The sequence below is a fragment of the Siniperca chuatsi genome, linkage group LG9, assembly GCF_020085105.1.
Source record: "Siniperca chuatsi isolate FFG_IHB_CAS linkage group LG9, ASM2008510v1, whole genome shotgun sequence".
Lineage (NCBI taxonomy): Eukaryota > Metazoa > Chordata > Actinopteri > Centrarchiformes > Sinipercidae > Siniperca > Siniperca chuatsi.
In genome coordinates this window covers 2174557-2191533 of record NC_058050.1, presented here as the reverse complement: position 1 = coordinate 2191533, position 16977 = coordinate 2174557, and the positions used below count along the sequence as shown (strand labels likewise).

At 43.0% G+C, this 16977-nt stretch overlaps 1 protein-coding gene across 1 annotated transcript in view; it reads right to left on the bottom strand.

Annotated features, from left to right (window-relative positions):
- Window positions 1-2095: 2095 nt before the first annotated feature.
- Window positions 2096-16977, bottom strand: part of si:dkey-22o22.2 (neural-cadherin) — a 137138-nt gene continuing 122256 nt past the window's right edge. The window contains exons 25-34 of the mRNA XM_044206961.1: window positions 15069-15196; window positions 14530-14657; window positions 13725-13836; window positions 11619-11799; window positions 10490-10656; window positions 10056-10320; window positions 9682-9862; window positions 9307-9557; window positions 7843-8000; window positions 2096-7701 (exon numbers count right to left, since the gene is read on the bottom strand). Coding sequence (XP_044062896.1) covers window positions 7018-7701; window positions 7843-8000; window positions 9307-9557; window positions 9682-9862; window positions 10056-10320; window positions 10490-10656; window positions 11619-11799; window positions 13725-13836; window positions 14530-14657; window positions 15069-15196 — 2255 coding nt within the window. The 3' untranslated portion in view covers window positions 2096-7017. The remainder of the gene's footprint in view (window positions 7702-7842; window positions 8001-9306; window positions 9558-9681; window positions 9863-10055; window positions 10321-10489; window positions 10657-11618; window positions 11800-13724; window positions 13837-14529; window positions 14658-15068; window positions 15197-16977) is intronic.

Genomic DNA, 16977 nt, shown 5'->3' with positions numbered 1-16977 from the left:
GACACTTAGTTTATCTTGTACTTATACCCACCTGATACTTAATTTATTTTCTGACCTGTTTTATAGTGTATCATATTGTTTGTTAGTACTTTCTCCTGTGTGCACTGACGTAAAGGCGAGCTACTGTAACAAAGAGTTTCCCTTCGGGGATCAATAAAGTATTTCTGATTCTGATATACATATACACATTTTACTGCAGAACCAGTACTTTTACTGCTGATACTTTAGCTACATTTAGTTGATAATACTTCTCTATTTTTACATGATATTTTGAATGCAGGACTTTTACTTGTACTTACTTTTACTTAAGTAAAGGATCTGAGTACTTGTACAATGTTTGGAATAAATACACACATTTAGTCGTGTACAAAATGAAAAGAAGTAAACTGAAGGAATGAAGTAGAATCATATTCATTATCTAGCCTTGTATGAATGCAGGATTTACTGCAGCGTAAAGGTAGATTCTACACTGTATTATCAAGTATATTCAAAAAATAATGAAGGTTTTCAACAGCAATTCTTATTTCAACTTCTGTACAAGTTGCATGTTTTTCCTCATTGTTATTTATATAATATTTGAGGAAATTACATTTTCAAACTCTTCTCTTAATGAAAGTTAGTTGCTGTCTGACAGCATCATTTGGCAATGATAATATCTTAAAATGCAACAATCATCCAAATTCATTCCTGAACGCAAACAATGTTTGCTCTGATACACTTTGCACACGGATCATTAGTTCATTTGATAGGTTTACGTTTTGCGTGTTGTTTGACATTTGAGCTCAGAATTAGGAGAACAGCATTGTGTTAATTTTGCACACTGAATTGAGTCAAAGCAACTGTAAAATACTGCAAACTGTCAGTGAATAAAACAGAAAATCGTCCAGTTCTGTGTAATATCAGAGCTCACCACATGGTGGCAGTGCTGCCCCATCAGGAAATATAAACTTGGATCCATAAACCTCTATAAGTCAGTCAGTGGTGGAAGAAGTATTCTGATCTTTTAATTAAGTAAAAGTACCGACACCACAGTGCAGAAATACTCTGTTACAAGTAAAAGTCCTGCATTCAAAATGTTACTTAAGTACAAACGTATTAGCATCAAAATATACTTATGTGTGTGTACATTAATGTGTACATCACTTTAATGTTGCAGCTGGTGAAGGTGGAGCTCATTTACTACTACTACTACTATATTGATCCACAAGCTACTCAGAAGCACATAAAGTCTTATCTTAATCTATAATAATACATCATAGTTTATTTGTTGATTATATTTTGTAGTATTAATCTGAATCTGCAAAGTAACTAGTAACTAAAGCTTTAAAATAAAAGTACAATATTTGCCCCTGAGATGTAGTGGAGTAGAAGTATAAAGTAGTATAAAATGGAAATAATCAAGGAAAGTAAAAGTATCCTAAAAACAGTACTTAAGAGTACTTGAGTAAATGTACTTAGCTACTTTCCAGCAGCGTCCAGTTCCATACTACAAACTATTAGTATACAGTATGCACTATTTACTAAAAACTCTTAATTACTAATACTTAACATACTTTGTTTCGTCGCCTGCTGTTTCCAAAGTCAAGAAAAAAAACTTACAGTCACGAAGCGAAGTCCTCAAAATGCTCAGAAAAACGCGAACGTTTGAACATTACCATGGCAACTGGGCCAACTGTCTGCTGAGGATGATCATGATAATGATCAAAAGCTCCAGAATAGCTACTAAATGGACCTTGTGATGAGACTGTTTTGTCAACAACATGCTTAACCGCTTTGTACAAACGGGAAATGATAAAATACGCGAGACAATGCATGTCAACAACGTTCCAACAGTTACTTTTAGTTTTCTGGCGTGTTCACAAAGCTGTTTTACTACCATTTGTTTTTTCGTGTGTGCAATGCATCGTGGGAAAACAGAGTCCATCAGAATCACAACATTGTTTTTTTTTTTTTGGGTCTACTTTTGCCACTTCAAGCTCAAAACCTGCCTAGAGTTCGGATGTAGCACAGAACTGGGCAACAGCATCTTTCTTCTTCTCCTGCTCTAAATCAGAAACCTAAACAGAGCCAGAGAGCACCACAATGCACATCAAAGTCTTGGGGAAAAGCCATTTTTATTAAAAGTCATATACAAAAGGAATATTCCATGTTAGGTTGCTATAAAACGTCCATATATACATCATATCATACAGATCAACACTGCTCAGTGCTAAATGACACTTTACACTCTCAGTCCAGTAAGTGTGTGTGAACTCAACACGCGTTCACACACATTAAACTGCTTTAAAAACACTGGATTTACACAAACATCAACAGATGTGTCACACAGTACAGGTCAAAACTCAAGACAACATCTGGAGCTTCACATCAGCTGATAAAAAGACACCTGTGTTATTTCATTTGGATGCATAGCTTTGAGTAGTTATTTGAGCGCTCGCTTGTTTGGTTTTAAATCTGGTACCAGAAGAGAAATGAAAACTGTTCGCCGAACTTGGCTGCGTGGTGACAAACCTGGAGAATATCTCCTGGAAACATCTCTACAATCCCAGGCCCTCCGCTGCAAATATTTTTGGATAAAAAAGGATTTTAATTCCTGCTCTACGAATAGTTTTTTCGGGGGCAGAATCATGACCTGAAGTGCAATCGAAAAACCTTTAAAATATCTGGATGTTTCGTCTGTGTTGCCATTTTGTCGGCTGACGATATAGTTACGCACTTCTCCTGTAAGAGTCACTTTTGTCAAATAACAGAGTTTATAATAAACTCTCTGATTGTTGACTCTCTGCGCGCTCGGACTCCCTCCACGAGTTTCCTAAAAGCCTCGACGGGAACGTTTCCTCATCACGTATAAAGCTACATTCATCAGATGGTGTAATGACAACACACGTAGCCGGGAGGTAGGCTGGGAAACGGCCGTCAGACACGAAGCTGGTTAAAGCTGGCCGTCGCACCTGCAGGGAGATGTTCTAAGAGACTTCCTCTCACCACGGCTGGCAGCATGACAACACTAAATCAAACTGGGTGCTTTAACGCAGGCTAAATGAGTGATGAAAAGACGACTAAGTGAACACAAAAAGTGGAAATCAGTCTGCAAGTTGAGATCTGAGAGCAACACAGGATCACTACCCTGATCAGCGTTTTGAAGCTGCAAGACAAATTGTTTTGTCAGTTTGTGTCCGTCACATGCAAGCTGTGACGGTGAATGTTAAGCCCTGAAATACTCTAAAATGGAGCAAACACACACACATGGTTCTGTATATATTACAATGGGTGTCTGCATACATGCACAAGACATCAAAGTGCTGACCTCTTGACTAGCGTCTGTCTGGCTTTTCCAGCACATGAAGCCAGCACAGTTGCAGGTGTCTCCAGTCGGGTCACATGAACATGGATGTGTTAAGTACAAACTTGCTGTAAGTTTTATTGACATTATCACGGAGAAACTGCTTTCTCGATCAGTGCGTTGTACAAGCGACGGTCAGGTCCTGAGCTGATGCAAGCGGAGTCGTAACGTGTTAAAAGTTCAAACCTGAACCTTTGTGAGTGCAGCTAATACCTGAAGGCGAGTTCTGCGATTAAAGATGGAGGACTAATTAATAAGGCGTGTTTCTAAATGTAACTACGAGATCATGACGGGCTATAAAACTTGCAAATAGTTAGAAACTCCCAGGAATTCTGTGCAAAGCAGCAAGAAGAGCCTGAATATTCTGCTATAATGTGAATACGACTTTAATAAAATCCGGATTTTGTGCTCAAACTTTGTCCTGCAGTTTTCTGACTTCGTACGCTCTCAAATCTGGATTTGCAGATGAATAAACTTGTTTGTTTTGTGCAGTTTTTTTCCATTAATAAATCTCTTCACACATTTGTGAGTTTCACATTTGACAGCGTGACAAGACTGTCAGCCTAAACACAGAGCCACAACAAGCTGACCAACGAGTAAAAAGACCCAAAGCACTCAAAGTGACCCCATCCAGCACGTTAACACAGCGACAGCGACTGCAGCTTCTGGAAAGATCTGTTTTTACAAGGGAGTATAAAAATAATCTCTCTGAAAACTATCAAAGCTTATTTTACATGTTGGAAACACTGAGGAGTGAAAAGTGTTGCATCTGGTGAGATTTTCCTCAACGTTTTTTTTTTGTCTTTTTACTGGCAAATCATGCGCTAGTGCAACAGGAAGGTAGAAAAGAGAAATTAAAAGCTGGTTATTGAGTTTATGGGAGGTTAATCTGTGGAAACGCCGACAGCAGCAAAGCCAATAGAAGAAAATAAGACTGGAAAAGAAAAGCTTGTCCTTGGGAGACTTTCTTTGTGAAACTGACTTTTTGTTTGTAGGTTTCAGGTTGTGCGGTAGGTCAAAAAGAAACTGTCAGGGCGGAGATAAAAAGATTAAAATGCCCTTAAAGAAGAACTCCGAGTTCTCGCTCTAAGACTCGCATCAAGGCCTTCACATCCGTTGGTGTTAACAAATGAACCAGAATAATTCTTACAGTCACCCACAAGATTTCTGACACAGTTTCAAAGTAATATTCCTCCAGAAAACATAACAAAACAGTTGGACCCTGAAAGTCCACACTTTCGAGAATAAAATTCAGCGACCCACAAACTGCCGAAAAACGAAATAAATCCAGCACATTGAACTGCTTTGAGGAAAGCCAAAATAAATAAACACATATTCCTGTGTAAAGCTCGTACATGAACCCGCGACAATTTCTCTCTGTGCTTTTCTTATTTCAAACCGCTGAACCACAACTCAGACCTCGACCTTCACCTGGTTTTCTACTTGAGGAAACATCAGGATCACATAATGTGAAAGAGCCCTGAAAGTGTCGCCACGAGGGAACAGAGCTGCTGCGTTCACGTCCCGTCAGATTCACTGGAAGTGTTCAGGAGGTTTTTACAGGTGAGTTTTGGTAGCATTTGCGTTTTGAGGCCATTTTGAATTTGACAATCTGTCCAAAGATTCAAAGCCATGTGTGTAGGATTTTAATATTTTTGACTTTGGGGATTAAAGAATTAATCAAACCGACAGAAATATAATCGGCAACTATTTTGTTATTCCATAAATCGTAATATTTCAAGCAAAAATACTTCTTAATTGAGAGGATTTGCTCTTTTCTTTGTCTTATGTGAAAATAAATATCTTTAAGACATTTTAAGACTTGGACTGTGGGAAATTGTGATCTGCATTTTTCACTAATTTCTGACGTTCTAGAGACAATTAATTGCGAAACTAATTGGCAGATTAATGGATGATGAAGCCCTGCTAGTATCAAAAAAGACACAGTGGTAGACAGCAAACACAGCGACACTGAGAATGTGCACAGTGAACTTTGTTTAACTGGTGCGTTCACACCAGCGAAGCAAACTGGTTCACATCCAAAATGTGTGAAATGCATTTTAAATAAATAAATACAAAAGAACTCTAAAAAGGTTTAAAAACCTCTTAACTTTGAGTGTGAACCGCTTTGTCTCTGTTTGATCACTAAGAATAAATGAGAGCAGCACCGGTTCTCGCCTGGATCGTCTCATTTTCCTACAAACCAACCTCGTGCCACCAGCATAATTTGAATGTTGCTAAATTGAAACACATGACATTAGCATCAGTCACATTAGCATCAGTCACATTAGCCACAGTTGGATTTTGTTTGACTCACATTGGATTCTCTGCTGGTCTTCTGTTTGCTCCTCATGACTGAATGAATTCAGGATTACAGACTGAGCGGTTGGACTTGCCTCTATCAGGGCCAGCAGCCAATCATGACTGAGAGTTTTGAGGCGGTGTCTGGTGCAGCCAATCAGATTTCAAGGCCCTATGTGCACACCCACAGGTGTTTTCAGTTACTGTGGCTGATCAGGGCTGTGTGGGCGGGACAACAGAGCCGTTTTAGCATTTCTTTCAGGTGAATCCAGTTTACACTCAAAAGTTTAAGACTTTTATTCTTCCTTAATATTTCCAAAATGTGGACAAATATACATTTGTAATTCAAACTTCAAAAAATATCTTAGAGAACTGCTGGTTACTGTGAACAAGAAACACCAAACATTTATTTCTATTCTTTTTGTGTTTTTTCCCCTGATTACGTCTCTGTGCCTCCCTTTTTTTTATAATGAATGTACTGTGTTTGTCTTGCTTCTTTGAACCCCTCCCTCACGTGAACTCTAATCTGCGGTTTAATGAAAGAACGGAAAATATGTGCGTTCGGACCGACGTGGACAGAGAGTTTCAGGTGTGACCTTTGCCAAATGCCACAAACTGTGGAGATACACAGCAAATAAAAAGTGATCATATTCAGACTGTAATTCAGGATTTATTTTAAAGTCACTTGTTGAGGATGACAGGCGAGGCTGGATTACCAACCTGGCAAAGCGGGCTACTGGCCTGTGGCCCCAGACCCCCCAAAAGCCCCACATGTATTCTGTGTCAGTTTGTGGTAAGTTGATTGATTTGTTTGGGAATGAGCACCACTGAAGCAGAATATCAGCTAAAATAAGAGCCTTAAGGTGTCCTGCATTATTTTCCTGTCTTGTCGAGGGGTCACGTGTCGAAATGTACATGGTGCATATTTATATATAAAGTATGTGTTTAAACAAATTACCACAAACAGGTACTTTTTACTCCAGGGCCCCTGTGTGAGTAAATCTGGCCTTGACAATAAGGCTGGCGATAATTTATTCGATCAACTTTGATAAAAGTCTACCATCTAAATTATTGATTCAATTGTCATTAAAAAAAACAGCAACATGAGATTTTGAAGGTTTCGTCTGAATGTTGTGTGAATAAAAACACTACAGCACAGTTCCTTTCGACTGAGCATCAATATTGTGATATATGTATAGGAAAAATATTCTTTTTAATACTGTGATGTTGATTTTTCTCCCTATAGAACAACTGACATGTCATTATGTTTTTATTTAGTTTTTGGTTGGTTTAAAATTGGACTTGAACGCAGCACCGTCCCTCCCAGTCTGCATTAACTGTGTGTTTAGGTGGGTGGTGTTGTGTAGCGCCCCCTAGTGGTGATGAGGCAGGGGGTCGTGGCTGTGGCTCCTCTGTATGTAGGCCACTGCGTCCCTGTATGTGAGGGTCAGCTGGGGCCGGTCGTACATCTCGCTCAGAGCCTGGAACTTGGGGCCCCACCGCGACAGCCTGTCGTAAACAAACTCCCCTTCATCCTCTTTGTCCTCCTCCTCTTCCTCCTCCTCGCCACGGGCGATGGCAATGTTTTCCCTACGTGACGTGGCCGACCCCAGCGAGCTGAGGCTTCCTGCTGACGACCCAGAGCCTTCCACACACCACACGTGGTACGCGTCCGGCGGGAACGCCTCGCTGTCGTTGTCCGCCTCCCAGATGATTCGCGCCACGTAGCTCTTAAAATCCCCGTGGGAGCGAGACCCTGAAGGGGCGTCCACATAACCCCCTCCGTCGCTCGTCTCCATGTCCCGGCCTACACGAGTGGTGTAGTTAGCATAGGTTGCGTCGCTGGTGTAGTTGTTGGTGGTGGCGTGCTGATGATGGTGGTGATGCTGATGCGGGATGCTGAGGTAGGGAGCGCCTGAGCTGCAGGAGGAGCCGGACGGGTGAACTTCCTCCTGGGAGCCGGGCGAGGACTTGATGAGCGGGGCGGTGGTGCAGGACGAGGACTGGGACAAACTGGAGCACAGCGGACGCTTCAGCTCTGTGATGTCGTAACCGTTCTGGAAGAAAATCAATAAAATGTTCTAGTTCAGCTTCTGACAATGTGCAGGGTCTTTTTTTTTAAGTAAGCGGTTACGTAAGAAGTAGAACATAGTAGCCATTTTGTGTGTGTGTGTGTGTGTGTGTGCGTGTGTGTGTACCTGGTCCTGCTCCCCCCCTCCCTCCTCGTTGTAGTTGAGGATGTTTTCTCGGATGTCCTCCCAGCTCTCGTGTTCAGCGGGGATGTGGTAAACTCCTCGCTTCCTGAACTTGTTACGGCTGCCTTTCTGGTTCCACACCGTCACCGCCACCAGCACCGCTACACACACACACACACACACACACACACACACACACGCACACAGAGTGAGAGAGGAGGAAAGTATAAATATGCATCGTTGCGTAAATGTGCTTCTGCACCACCGGGACAGATTTCATTTCCTTCCTGTATGTTTGTAGCAGCAGCTCATTAAAGCCGCTCTGTGGAGTCATTTGGCTTCAATAAATTAGTATTATGTTCATTTAGAGACATCAGTATAATTACTATAAACAGGTGAAAAACAAACGAGCCCATCAGTGGGAGGAGAATCAGTCTGTAATATCTTTCACTCTGTGAGCCACCAGGTCAAATTTAGAGGAAAACTTGCTTCCAAAATCTCCAGAGGGCTGATGGGAAATGAAGTCTTACTGTGGAAGAACTAACAATACCATTGGTGGGGAGCAGAGGCAACCGACTATCATGAATCAAAAACGACACACGTGACACCGGATTGTAAACTTTACGTAACTGAAATCTCTCGACGTCAGCGCTGTCTGTCCGTGATCGATGCTGATGGAAAACCTATTGATTTGTTCAGCGCACTGTTACACAAGTTTGGAACAAAAGGTCTTTAGAGGAGACGGTCGATTTTACGTCACATTCAGTTACATGATTTGTAAGTTTTTGTTTGTCCTTTCTTTTAACACACTCATCACTCTCTTACATCTCTAACTGAGTTTACGTTGATTTGACTGATAGAGTTGATGTTAATAAACCGATAATCTGTCACCTTCATGGTATTTTATACAGTCTGCACTGGTTAAAAAATATCAAAATTAAAATGTTAATTGCAAGTAATAAGGTAAACGCTTACATTAGGAAAAAAGTAGCCCATAAATCTCATAAAAGCTCACAGCCCCTTCTAATGGAGGGGTTTTTAGATGGATGCTGGTGTTCGGCTCATAGACTTTCATCCACTTTTCTTTGTATTTTCTGTTGAAGTTTGTTTCAGTAACTATACATGTTGCTATTCGTTTAGCCTCTTTGGTGGATTGTCACTGCTCATGCTAACTAGGCAGTTCTTTTATATACTTTGTGAGTAAATAGAGACCGCCTGTGAGTCAGCAAGAAGCTTCTACACAAGGAGTGTTTAGAACATCAAATGGAGAAGTTTTGTATAAGGATATACATCTCTTACTGTTTGGATTGTAATGTCTACAGACAGTAAAAAGTTTATTGTTCCCAAGTTTATCTTAGTTCAGGAAACCTCAGTTTCATTCATCCAAGTGTAACATGAAAAGTTCAGTATGGTTTACCTAATTTATTCTCTTTAAATTTACTTCTTAAATAACTCTCTTGCTCTTACCGAAGAAGACGAGCAGACACATGCTGATGGCCAGGATGGAGCTGGGGCTGAGGGCAGCCAGCCGGTGACCTTTGACCTGCCCCAGCTCACAGCGCTGACCCCTGAACCCCTCCTGACACCGGCACCGGTAGCTATCGGGCGACAGCGCCTGGCAGATGCCACCATTACGGCAGGAAGAAGGTCCGCAGGGCGACGGCACACAGCGCTGCTGACCTGAGTCGTCTGTCACTGTCACCTGACTTCCGGGACACCTGGGAGACGACGGGGAGGGATGGAGGGCAAGATGAGTTAATGACATCGGAATAAAATCAGAAAAGTTTTACAAAAGTAACCCGGTGGAGGGTCTGTTGTGATACGTTTGTATGTGTCTTTTACCTGCACTGGTGTTTCCTCCACAGGTCGATGCAGTGCAGCGGGCTGCGGCAGGGTTGGCTGCTGCAGGCGTCGCTGGAGCACCCCGAGGTGATGCTCCGCCTCTCCAGCACCGTCAACAAGTCCCGGCTTTGCCCGTCCAGAGGCAGGACCTGGCCGTTAAAACGAACGTCCCGCAGACAACCTGCAGGAGGAAACGTCTAGTTTAGTTTGGAGTCCATAAATATGTTTTTTAGGATTGTTATTATTAGTACTAATACTATTGCTACTACTACTGCTGCTACTTCATGGATGACATACTTACTGTCACATAGATACTTCTGGGTCAGTTCACTAAACAAAACAAAAAGCCAATCCAGATCAGATCCAGATCTCACCCTGAAAGTCGGCCTTGTCTCCAACGTTCGGGCCGTTGCCGACCGTCACGCTGGCCGGGTGAACCACGATCTCCCTGCGGCTCCCCAAACGGGCCTGGACCTCATGCGAGCCCCCGCCCTGCTCCAGCTGCAGGGTGAACAGGTTGTCATGGCGACTGAGGCTGACCAGGACCCACTGCCCGATGTCCACCCGCTGGCCGGGGAGTCGCAGGGCATGGGCGCCGTCACCAAGGTTGGCACGAACAGAGAGGTGACCCTCCGTGATCTGAAAGAGAGAAAAAGATAATCAGCATATTAGAACATTAACTTTCTGCATGAATATAAAGATAAATGAGCTTCTGTTTGATGTTTAAACTGTGATAAAAGCCAGTCCGTGTATATACAGATGTGTGAAGTCAAAGGTCAGTTAATGATTGGCTGAAAGGCAGACTGACCTCCAGGACGATGTACTCGTTGGCCTCCCGGGACGTCACGGAGAGCAGGGTGCCCGAAGTGGCTCTGGTTCGGAGGAGCAACTGGATGTTTGTGCGGCGAGAGCTGCCGCCTCCTCTGAGCTGAAAACGCCCGACGCTGCCCGAGTCGAAGGAGAACTCCGGGACGGCTGCGGGGGGAGGGGGATATGAAGTCATGTTAACTCTGTTTCACTCACATGAGTAAAAACTTTTGGATGTTGAGTTCAAATTTACCAACAGCTCCACATCTGTAAGTCCGTCCACTTCACAGAAATGAACAAAACGTTTAGCTTTCACACTTCAAACAAACCTAGTTTTAGGTGAAAGTGAAGGTTTGTCAAGAAGATGAATATTTAAGGGATTATTTAAGCATGCACAAACAAAATGGAATATTTTCATGGAGCTGAATTTGTTTTAAAGGGTCTAAGGGCAGAGCTGGACTGAAAAGCACGTCTGTCTCGGCTGTGGTCAGACTGGAAACAGCGCTGCGTTAAAAAAAAAGATTAGGGGGGCAAACACATTAACGTCACAAAGTAATCTACCAGGAATGTGTGCTTGCACATAATTGATTGGCCAACACTACAAGTTACCAGATAATGTTGTCGTGTTGCGTTGCAGCAAAGTTAACAAACTTTTTAGCCGGAAGACCCTGTTTTTTTTTTTTTTTGCTGGAGCTTCTGCATCCGGATCCTTGAGGTACCATCGAAGTGGCCTCATTGAAATGAATGAGGAGGTTGTTTTTCGAGGCAGAGTTGGACAAATATCCCTCTATTTTTGGGTTAAATAAAGGCAACAACATGCAGGTCAGTTAAGCCAACAATGGACACTTTCGTGGACATCGAGTGCTTGCTGTGAGTGGATGATGGAGAATTAAAAAGGCCGCCACACTACGAGTGCTTTTTGCTCTCTGTGTTAAAATTTATTTTACATCAGACTGACAGACTGCTTTCTCGGCCCATGAATCTCTTTTGGTGTCATAACGAAGGTACAAGAATCTAAAGTCTCCACATCTAATTTTCCATTAACAAGTGATCCAAAAAAAGAAAATGTCCTTAAAATGTCAGCTGCACGAAACACACACACACACACACACTCTCTCAGGGTCCCTCACCAGTGTCACACTTGTGTCCGGTGTATCCTGGGTGGCACTCGCAGCTGAAGGAGCCCCAGTCGGCGAGGCAGGAGGCCTGAACGCCGCAGGAGGGACCGGCCGCCGTCACACACACCCCGTCTGTCAGCCTGCACCCAGGGGTGCTGTCCACGCTCTCGCCTGGAGACGCCAGGTCGTACACCTAAGGGACAGAAGGAGGCACGCTGTGAGAAAGATGATTATCCTGGTTTTCTTAAAATCCTTTAACAAGATTGTTTTTCTCTTTCTCATTTTTAAGTTTTAACCGTCATCATCATTACACATCACTTTCCTCACAACCTTTATTAAAGAGCCCGGGACACAGTTGACACAAAATGTCTGCTGCCCTGTGTCATGTGATCCAGGCTGCGTTCACAGCCAACATGATTAGAGGAGGGGTTTCTTTAATTCTGTAGTTTTCCTCCTTTCAGTCTGAAATGCAGTAAGACTGAATTCGACATGCACTAAATGTCTGAACATACCCATTGTTTTCAGTTGGCAGCCGTGCCGTGCTTGAATTTTGTGGTTTGTCAAACCACCTTAACGTATGAACTCTGAATTTCCGAAGGAATCAAGAAACCAGCTGATTACAGAGCAAAGAGAAGCAAGTCACGGCGGATTATGCTTCTCTTTCTTTTAATGTTTTGAAAGCAGCTTTTGTCATTCAGATTTGGCCGTGTGAAAGCTAATGAAATCTCCCAAATTAGAAGGCTTCGTCCTCCGGTGAGCATGAATGTGCTTAGTAAATCTCACAACGTTCTCCCCCGTCACATTTTGATGTTACTTATGTGGAAAGTGTTGTCCTAATGGTGGCGCCAGAGGAAAGTTCACTAAACAGTCTGATTCATCCTCTGGGAATCATGAACACTGAATTACATGGAAATGTGGCCAGTAGTTTGCTCCGGACCAAAGACAGACGAATGGATGTTTCCATACATACGGCACAACGTTGTTAGGCAAAAAATGTAGTCAAATCAAAAATTGCAGTAGTAGTAGGATTCAGAACTCTATTTAAGTGTTTATTTGAAGCTTTAAACTCTGCTTTCTGGAGATCGGAAACATTTGAGCCACAAGATTATTTAAGACAAGAAGTGTTTGTCAATTCACCTAAAATTTGATATTAACAAATTTTGGCATTCAGCTGGAAATGTCCACGAGAGAATGAAGTCATTCGAACTCTGGTGGCACCAAAGAACAGCGAGAGGCCTGAAAACGTGATGGTGCCTTCGGGTAGAGTCATGCTTACTGCGTACAAGAAGAATACATTTTACTTTAGAAGTTGTAACGTATGCTGAAGTTTAAAAAAAAAAAAATCAATTTCTATTGTTGCCGACTCTTTGCTTGTTCGTAGCATGACACTGAAATGCAGCAAACACAAATCTTTCAGCCTTTTTTTATCGTCAGTCACCTAGCAACAGTGTTGTCATGACTTAACATCAAACATATTGTGTACCCCCACGATGAAAATATGGCCTCCATTTGAAGGCAGCATGAGTCTCATTTCCCTAATATCACAGCTGTGGAGAAGCTCGTTAGGAGTGAGAACATGATCCCAATCACCCCCCCCCCCCCCCGAGTACAGGAAACAACCCCAAAACACAAGGGATTGTGGGTAGAAGGAGGCAGATGCAGTCTTTTTGGGAGGTTGTTGAGGTTTTCACTGAGCAGCAGAAGAAACCACAGCAGCTCGTTTAGTTTCATGAGGAAGACGAGGAGGGAGGTTCTTTTCATTTATATTATATTTTAGACTGTGATGTTGTGATGCTGGCCTTGGCTGATGAGCCAAGCTCACACCACCATCTGTCCAACCGCCGTCCCCCCGGTACACACACACACACACACACACACACACACACACACAAAGATACGATACACACAAACACACACTATCCACCAAGGAGTTCAGTGGAGTACGAGTGAAAACAAAGACACACAGATACAGACTTACAAACATTAATACTGCATTTAAAAACAAGAAACACACACAAGGAGGAAATGCTAATGATCTCTGGGATGGAAACACACACACACACACACACACACACTCACACACACACACACACACACACACACACACAGTGGTGTTACCTGACTGTCCACCACCAGGTTGCGGATGCAGCCGGTGAAACTGCGGTAACGTCGATGAGGAGATGTTTCCTTCACTCCTCCCAACTGAAGAGGCTGGAAGACGTTCAGATACCTGAGGAGGAGGAGGACGAAGAGGAGGAAGAGGAAGAGGAGGAAAAGAACAAAGAGGTATGTAGACAATGAAGAGGAGAAGCAAAAGGAATTGGAGTACAGAGAGAACGTGAAGTAGAGAAGGATGAGTAAGTGAAAGAGAGGAGGAGGAGGAAGAACAGGAAAAGGTGGAGGATGGAAAGAAATATGGGATGAGAGGACAAGGCAGAGGAAGAGGAGGAGAAGACAGGAAGATGAGAATGAGGGGAGTAAGAAGAAGAGGAGTAGCAGGAGGAACGGTAGCAAAATAAATGAAAAGAGGAGGAGAAGAGGGAGTAGGTCGAAGGTAGGAAGAAAAGGAGGAGAGGAGATAAGATAAGTAGAGATGGAGTAGGACAGAAAAATTGAAGATGTCGGGTAGAGGATGAGGAAGAGGAGGAATAGGAGGGGGAAAAGATGTGAGGAGAGGAAAAACAGAGAAGGAAGGAGTGGATGATAAAAAACAAGTAAGAAGAGGGGAAAGAGGGGAGAGGAGGAGGAGGTGAAAGAGAAGGCGTCCGAAGACGTGAGAAGGAAGAATTAGAGGGGACAAAAAGTGAAGTTAAAGTTAAGTTAAGAAAAGAGACAAACACAGGAAGAGGAAGACGTTTTAAGATAAAAGTAAGATAAATTTTTGAATGATTTGGATCTCTGGTGTCTCCAGGCTGGTTCTGACCTCTGGTTTCCCGGAGTCTCTCCTGCAGCTCTGCAGCCGGACTCGTCCATCTCCTGAGTGTGTGTCCCGACACCCTCCAACTCATTCGCCGCCACCCCCCCACACTGGTCCAGGATCAGCTGCACGGCCTGAACAGAGAGAGAATGAGACACACGCCGCCGTCAACAACCTTCATTGATTATTGGTTACCTCATGTCATCCATTTTTTTCTTCTCATTTTACAGTTAAGTTTCCTGGTTTTCTTCTTTGACATTTGGCCTTTAATCACATCACTAAAACAAATTTAAAAGATGATTTTCAACTGTTAAAAAACAACCTGGCTTGTGTATGAAATATGAAACTGCATCACTGCATAAAATTCTTTTTTACAGGCATCACCATAGACTTAATATTTATATATTATAACTTAGGGTCACCTGTATTTTGTGAAATATGATCATCAGCTAAAGAAAATAGATGGATAATGAGCCTTATGGACGGAGCCCTTCACTCAAGTAATCAACAACTAAAAGTTAATACCATCCGTCACTCTGTCCTACCTTTCCGTCGCTGATGATGTCGAGGTGATGCCAGCGTCGGTCGGTGACGGTGGATTTCGGTGGGAGCTGCAGGGTCAGGGTTCCTGATCCGTGGTTTATACTCAGAGCTGGAACCCCGTTCCTCAACTCTGGATGGGAGGATGAGATTCTTAGTTTTCTATTTTCCTGCTTACAGTAAAACCACACGAGTGGCCCGAAGTGGCCTTAACATCAAATACCGAAGTGCTTTCACGACTTAAAAAAACCCCTCTCACTTTGTTAATGTTATTTTCAGTCTCTTGAGCCTGTAAACCTTCAGCTAACACAAAGAAACATGTAAAACAAGTCGGAAAATACATCTGGTACCTGAAACATGATATAGAGTGAAAACCTCGTACATCTGTGTGTGGTCACCACAAACTTCTTACTATGTTTTGATTGTTTGCGACCTTTGGTCTCATTTTAGATTCTGCACATGGATGGTCATTCTTGACCTTTGGGAACAATATGTGGTGAAGAGAAGCCAAGCTCAAAGATCCACTTACCATTGATTCAGAGCTTTCAACAGCATCTCATGGTCTTCATTCAGAATATGGAGCTGGCTCAGGTGTCATCACGCGAACTAAATGTGACGTGATGTGACCAAAAGTTCACATTTAGATCATAGGGCGGCACCTAAGCCAGCTCCATTCGCTGAATGAAGACAGTGAGATGTGGTTGAAAGCTCAGAACCATTAGTAAGAGGATTTCTGAGCATAGTGTCGTCACCATATATATTTTAGAATTAAACATACAGGAAAGCCGGTTTAACTGTCCTCTGTTTGTGAGAAGGTGATGTGTTGGGGATACTTGGATTGAGCTGACATTTAATTGACGTCACATGACCTAACCCCACCCTGACATCACCTCTCTGTATCGCTGTGTAAGCTGCTGAATCCCATCTACAACCGCAGGAATCCACTCAGTCAGTTCTGTGTGTGTGTGTGTGTGTGTGTGTGAGTGTGTGTCTTCCAATATCCTCTCAACTGCTGTACATATCAGATGTATGTGTTTGTGTGAGCGTGACCCGATCAATGTCCCGGCCATCGAACGTGTAAGTAAAAAATGCTTTGCAATGCTGCAGCCATCTTTGATTTTCCGCTCCCCGGACCCACGTCGCAACAGACCGGGTTCAATAATTACATAACTTTACTGCCACAAATTTATGCAAGAAGTGTTTGAAAGGCCATCTGCAGGCTAATCCGTTAACACCACATCAGGACCGCCGGGAGCTGACATTAGAGTTTATGGAGCTCTTTGTCCACTGAGAAACTGGATTGATTCACTCTTTGTGTTGTGTGAAAAGGACGAGCGGCGTTCCCACCAGCACTGTGAGATTTGCATGTTTATTTGAGCGCTTAGAAGTTCAAAATAACGTTTCAACTTTTAGCAAAGGGACGCCGCGTTTCATGCCGAGTTTTCAGTATTGTTGCAGCAGCAGAGGAGCCGCACCCAGCGTCTCCCAGAAGCAACACACTCGTCAGTTCTGATCACGAAAGCTGCACACTACGGGAAAAGCCTCATCAGATGGCCCGACACTGGTGTGTGTTATAAATGTATCATCATTTCTGTGATTGCTTGTCGGTCAGTTGGTCATTGTTTTTCTATTCGTCCAACACTTTTGGTACAGAGCGAGACACTGAGACAACAACGTCTCAAATTTTCATGAAATGTGGTTTCGATATTCAAGTTAGAGGTCTTCTCAGGTCCAGTAAACGAGACCAGACCAGAAGCTCCCGTTCTATTACTGCGGGTCCCTGGCCACACGGTGTGTCATAATTAGTTCTGCTCTTTTTAACTGCAACTGATTCTTCTTTGGTCTCATCGTGCTGCTGCCAGTGTTGGTCTTTCTAGTTGGTTTTGGACAACCACATTTTGGATTCTGTCTACT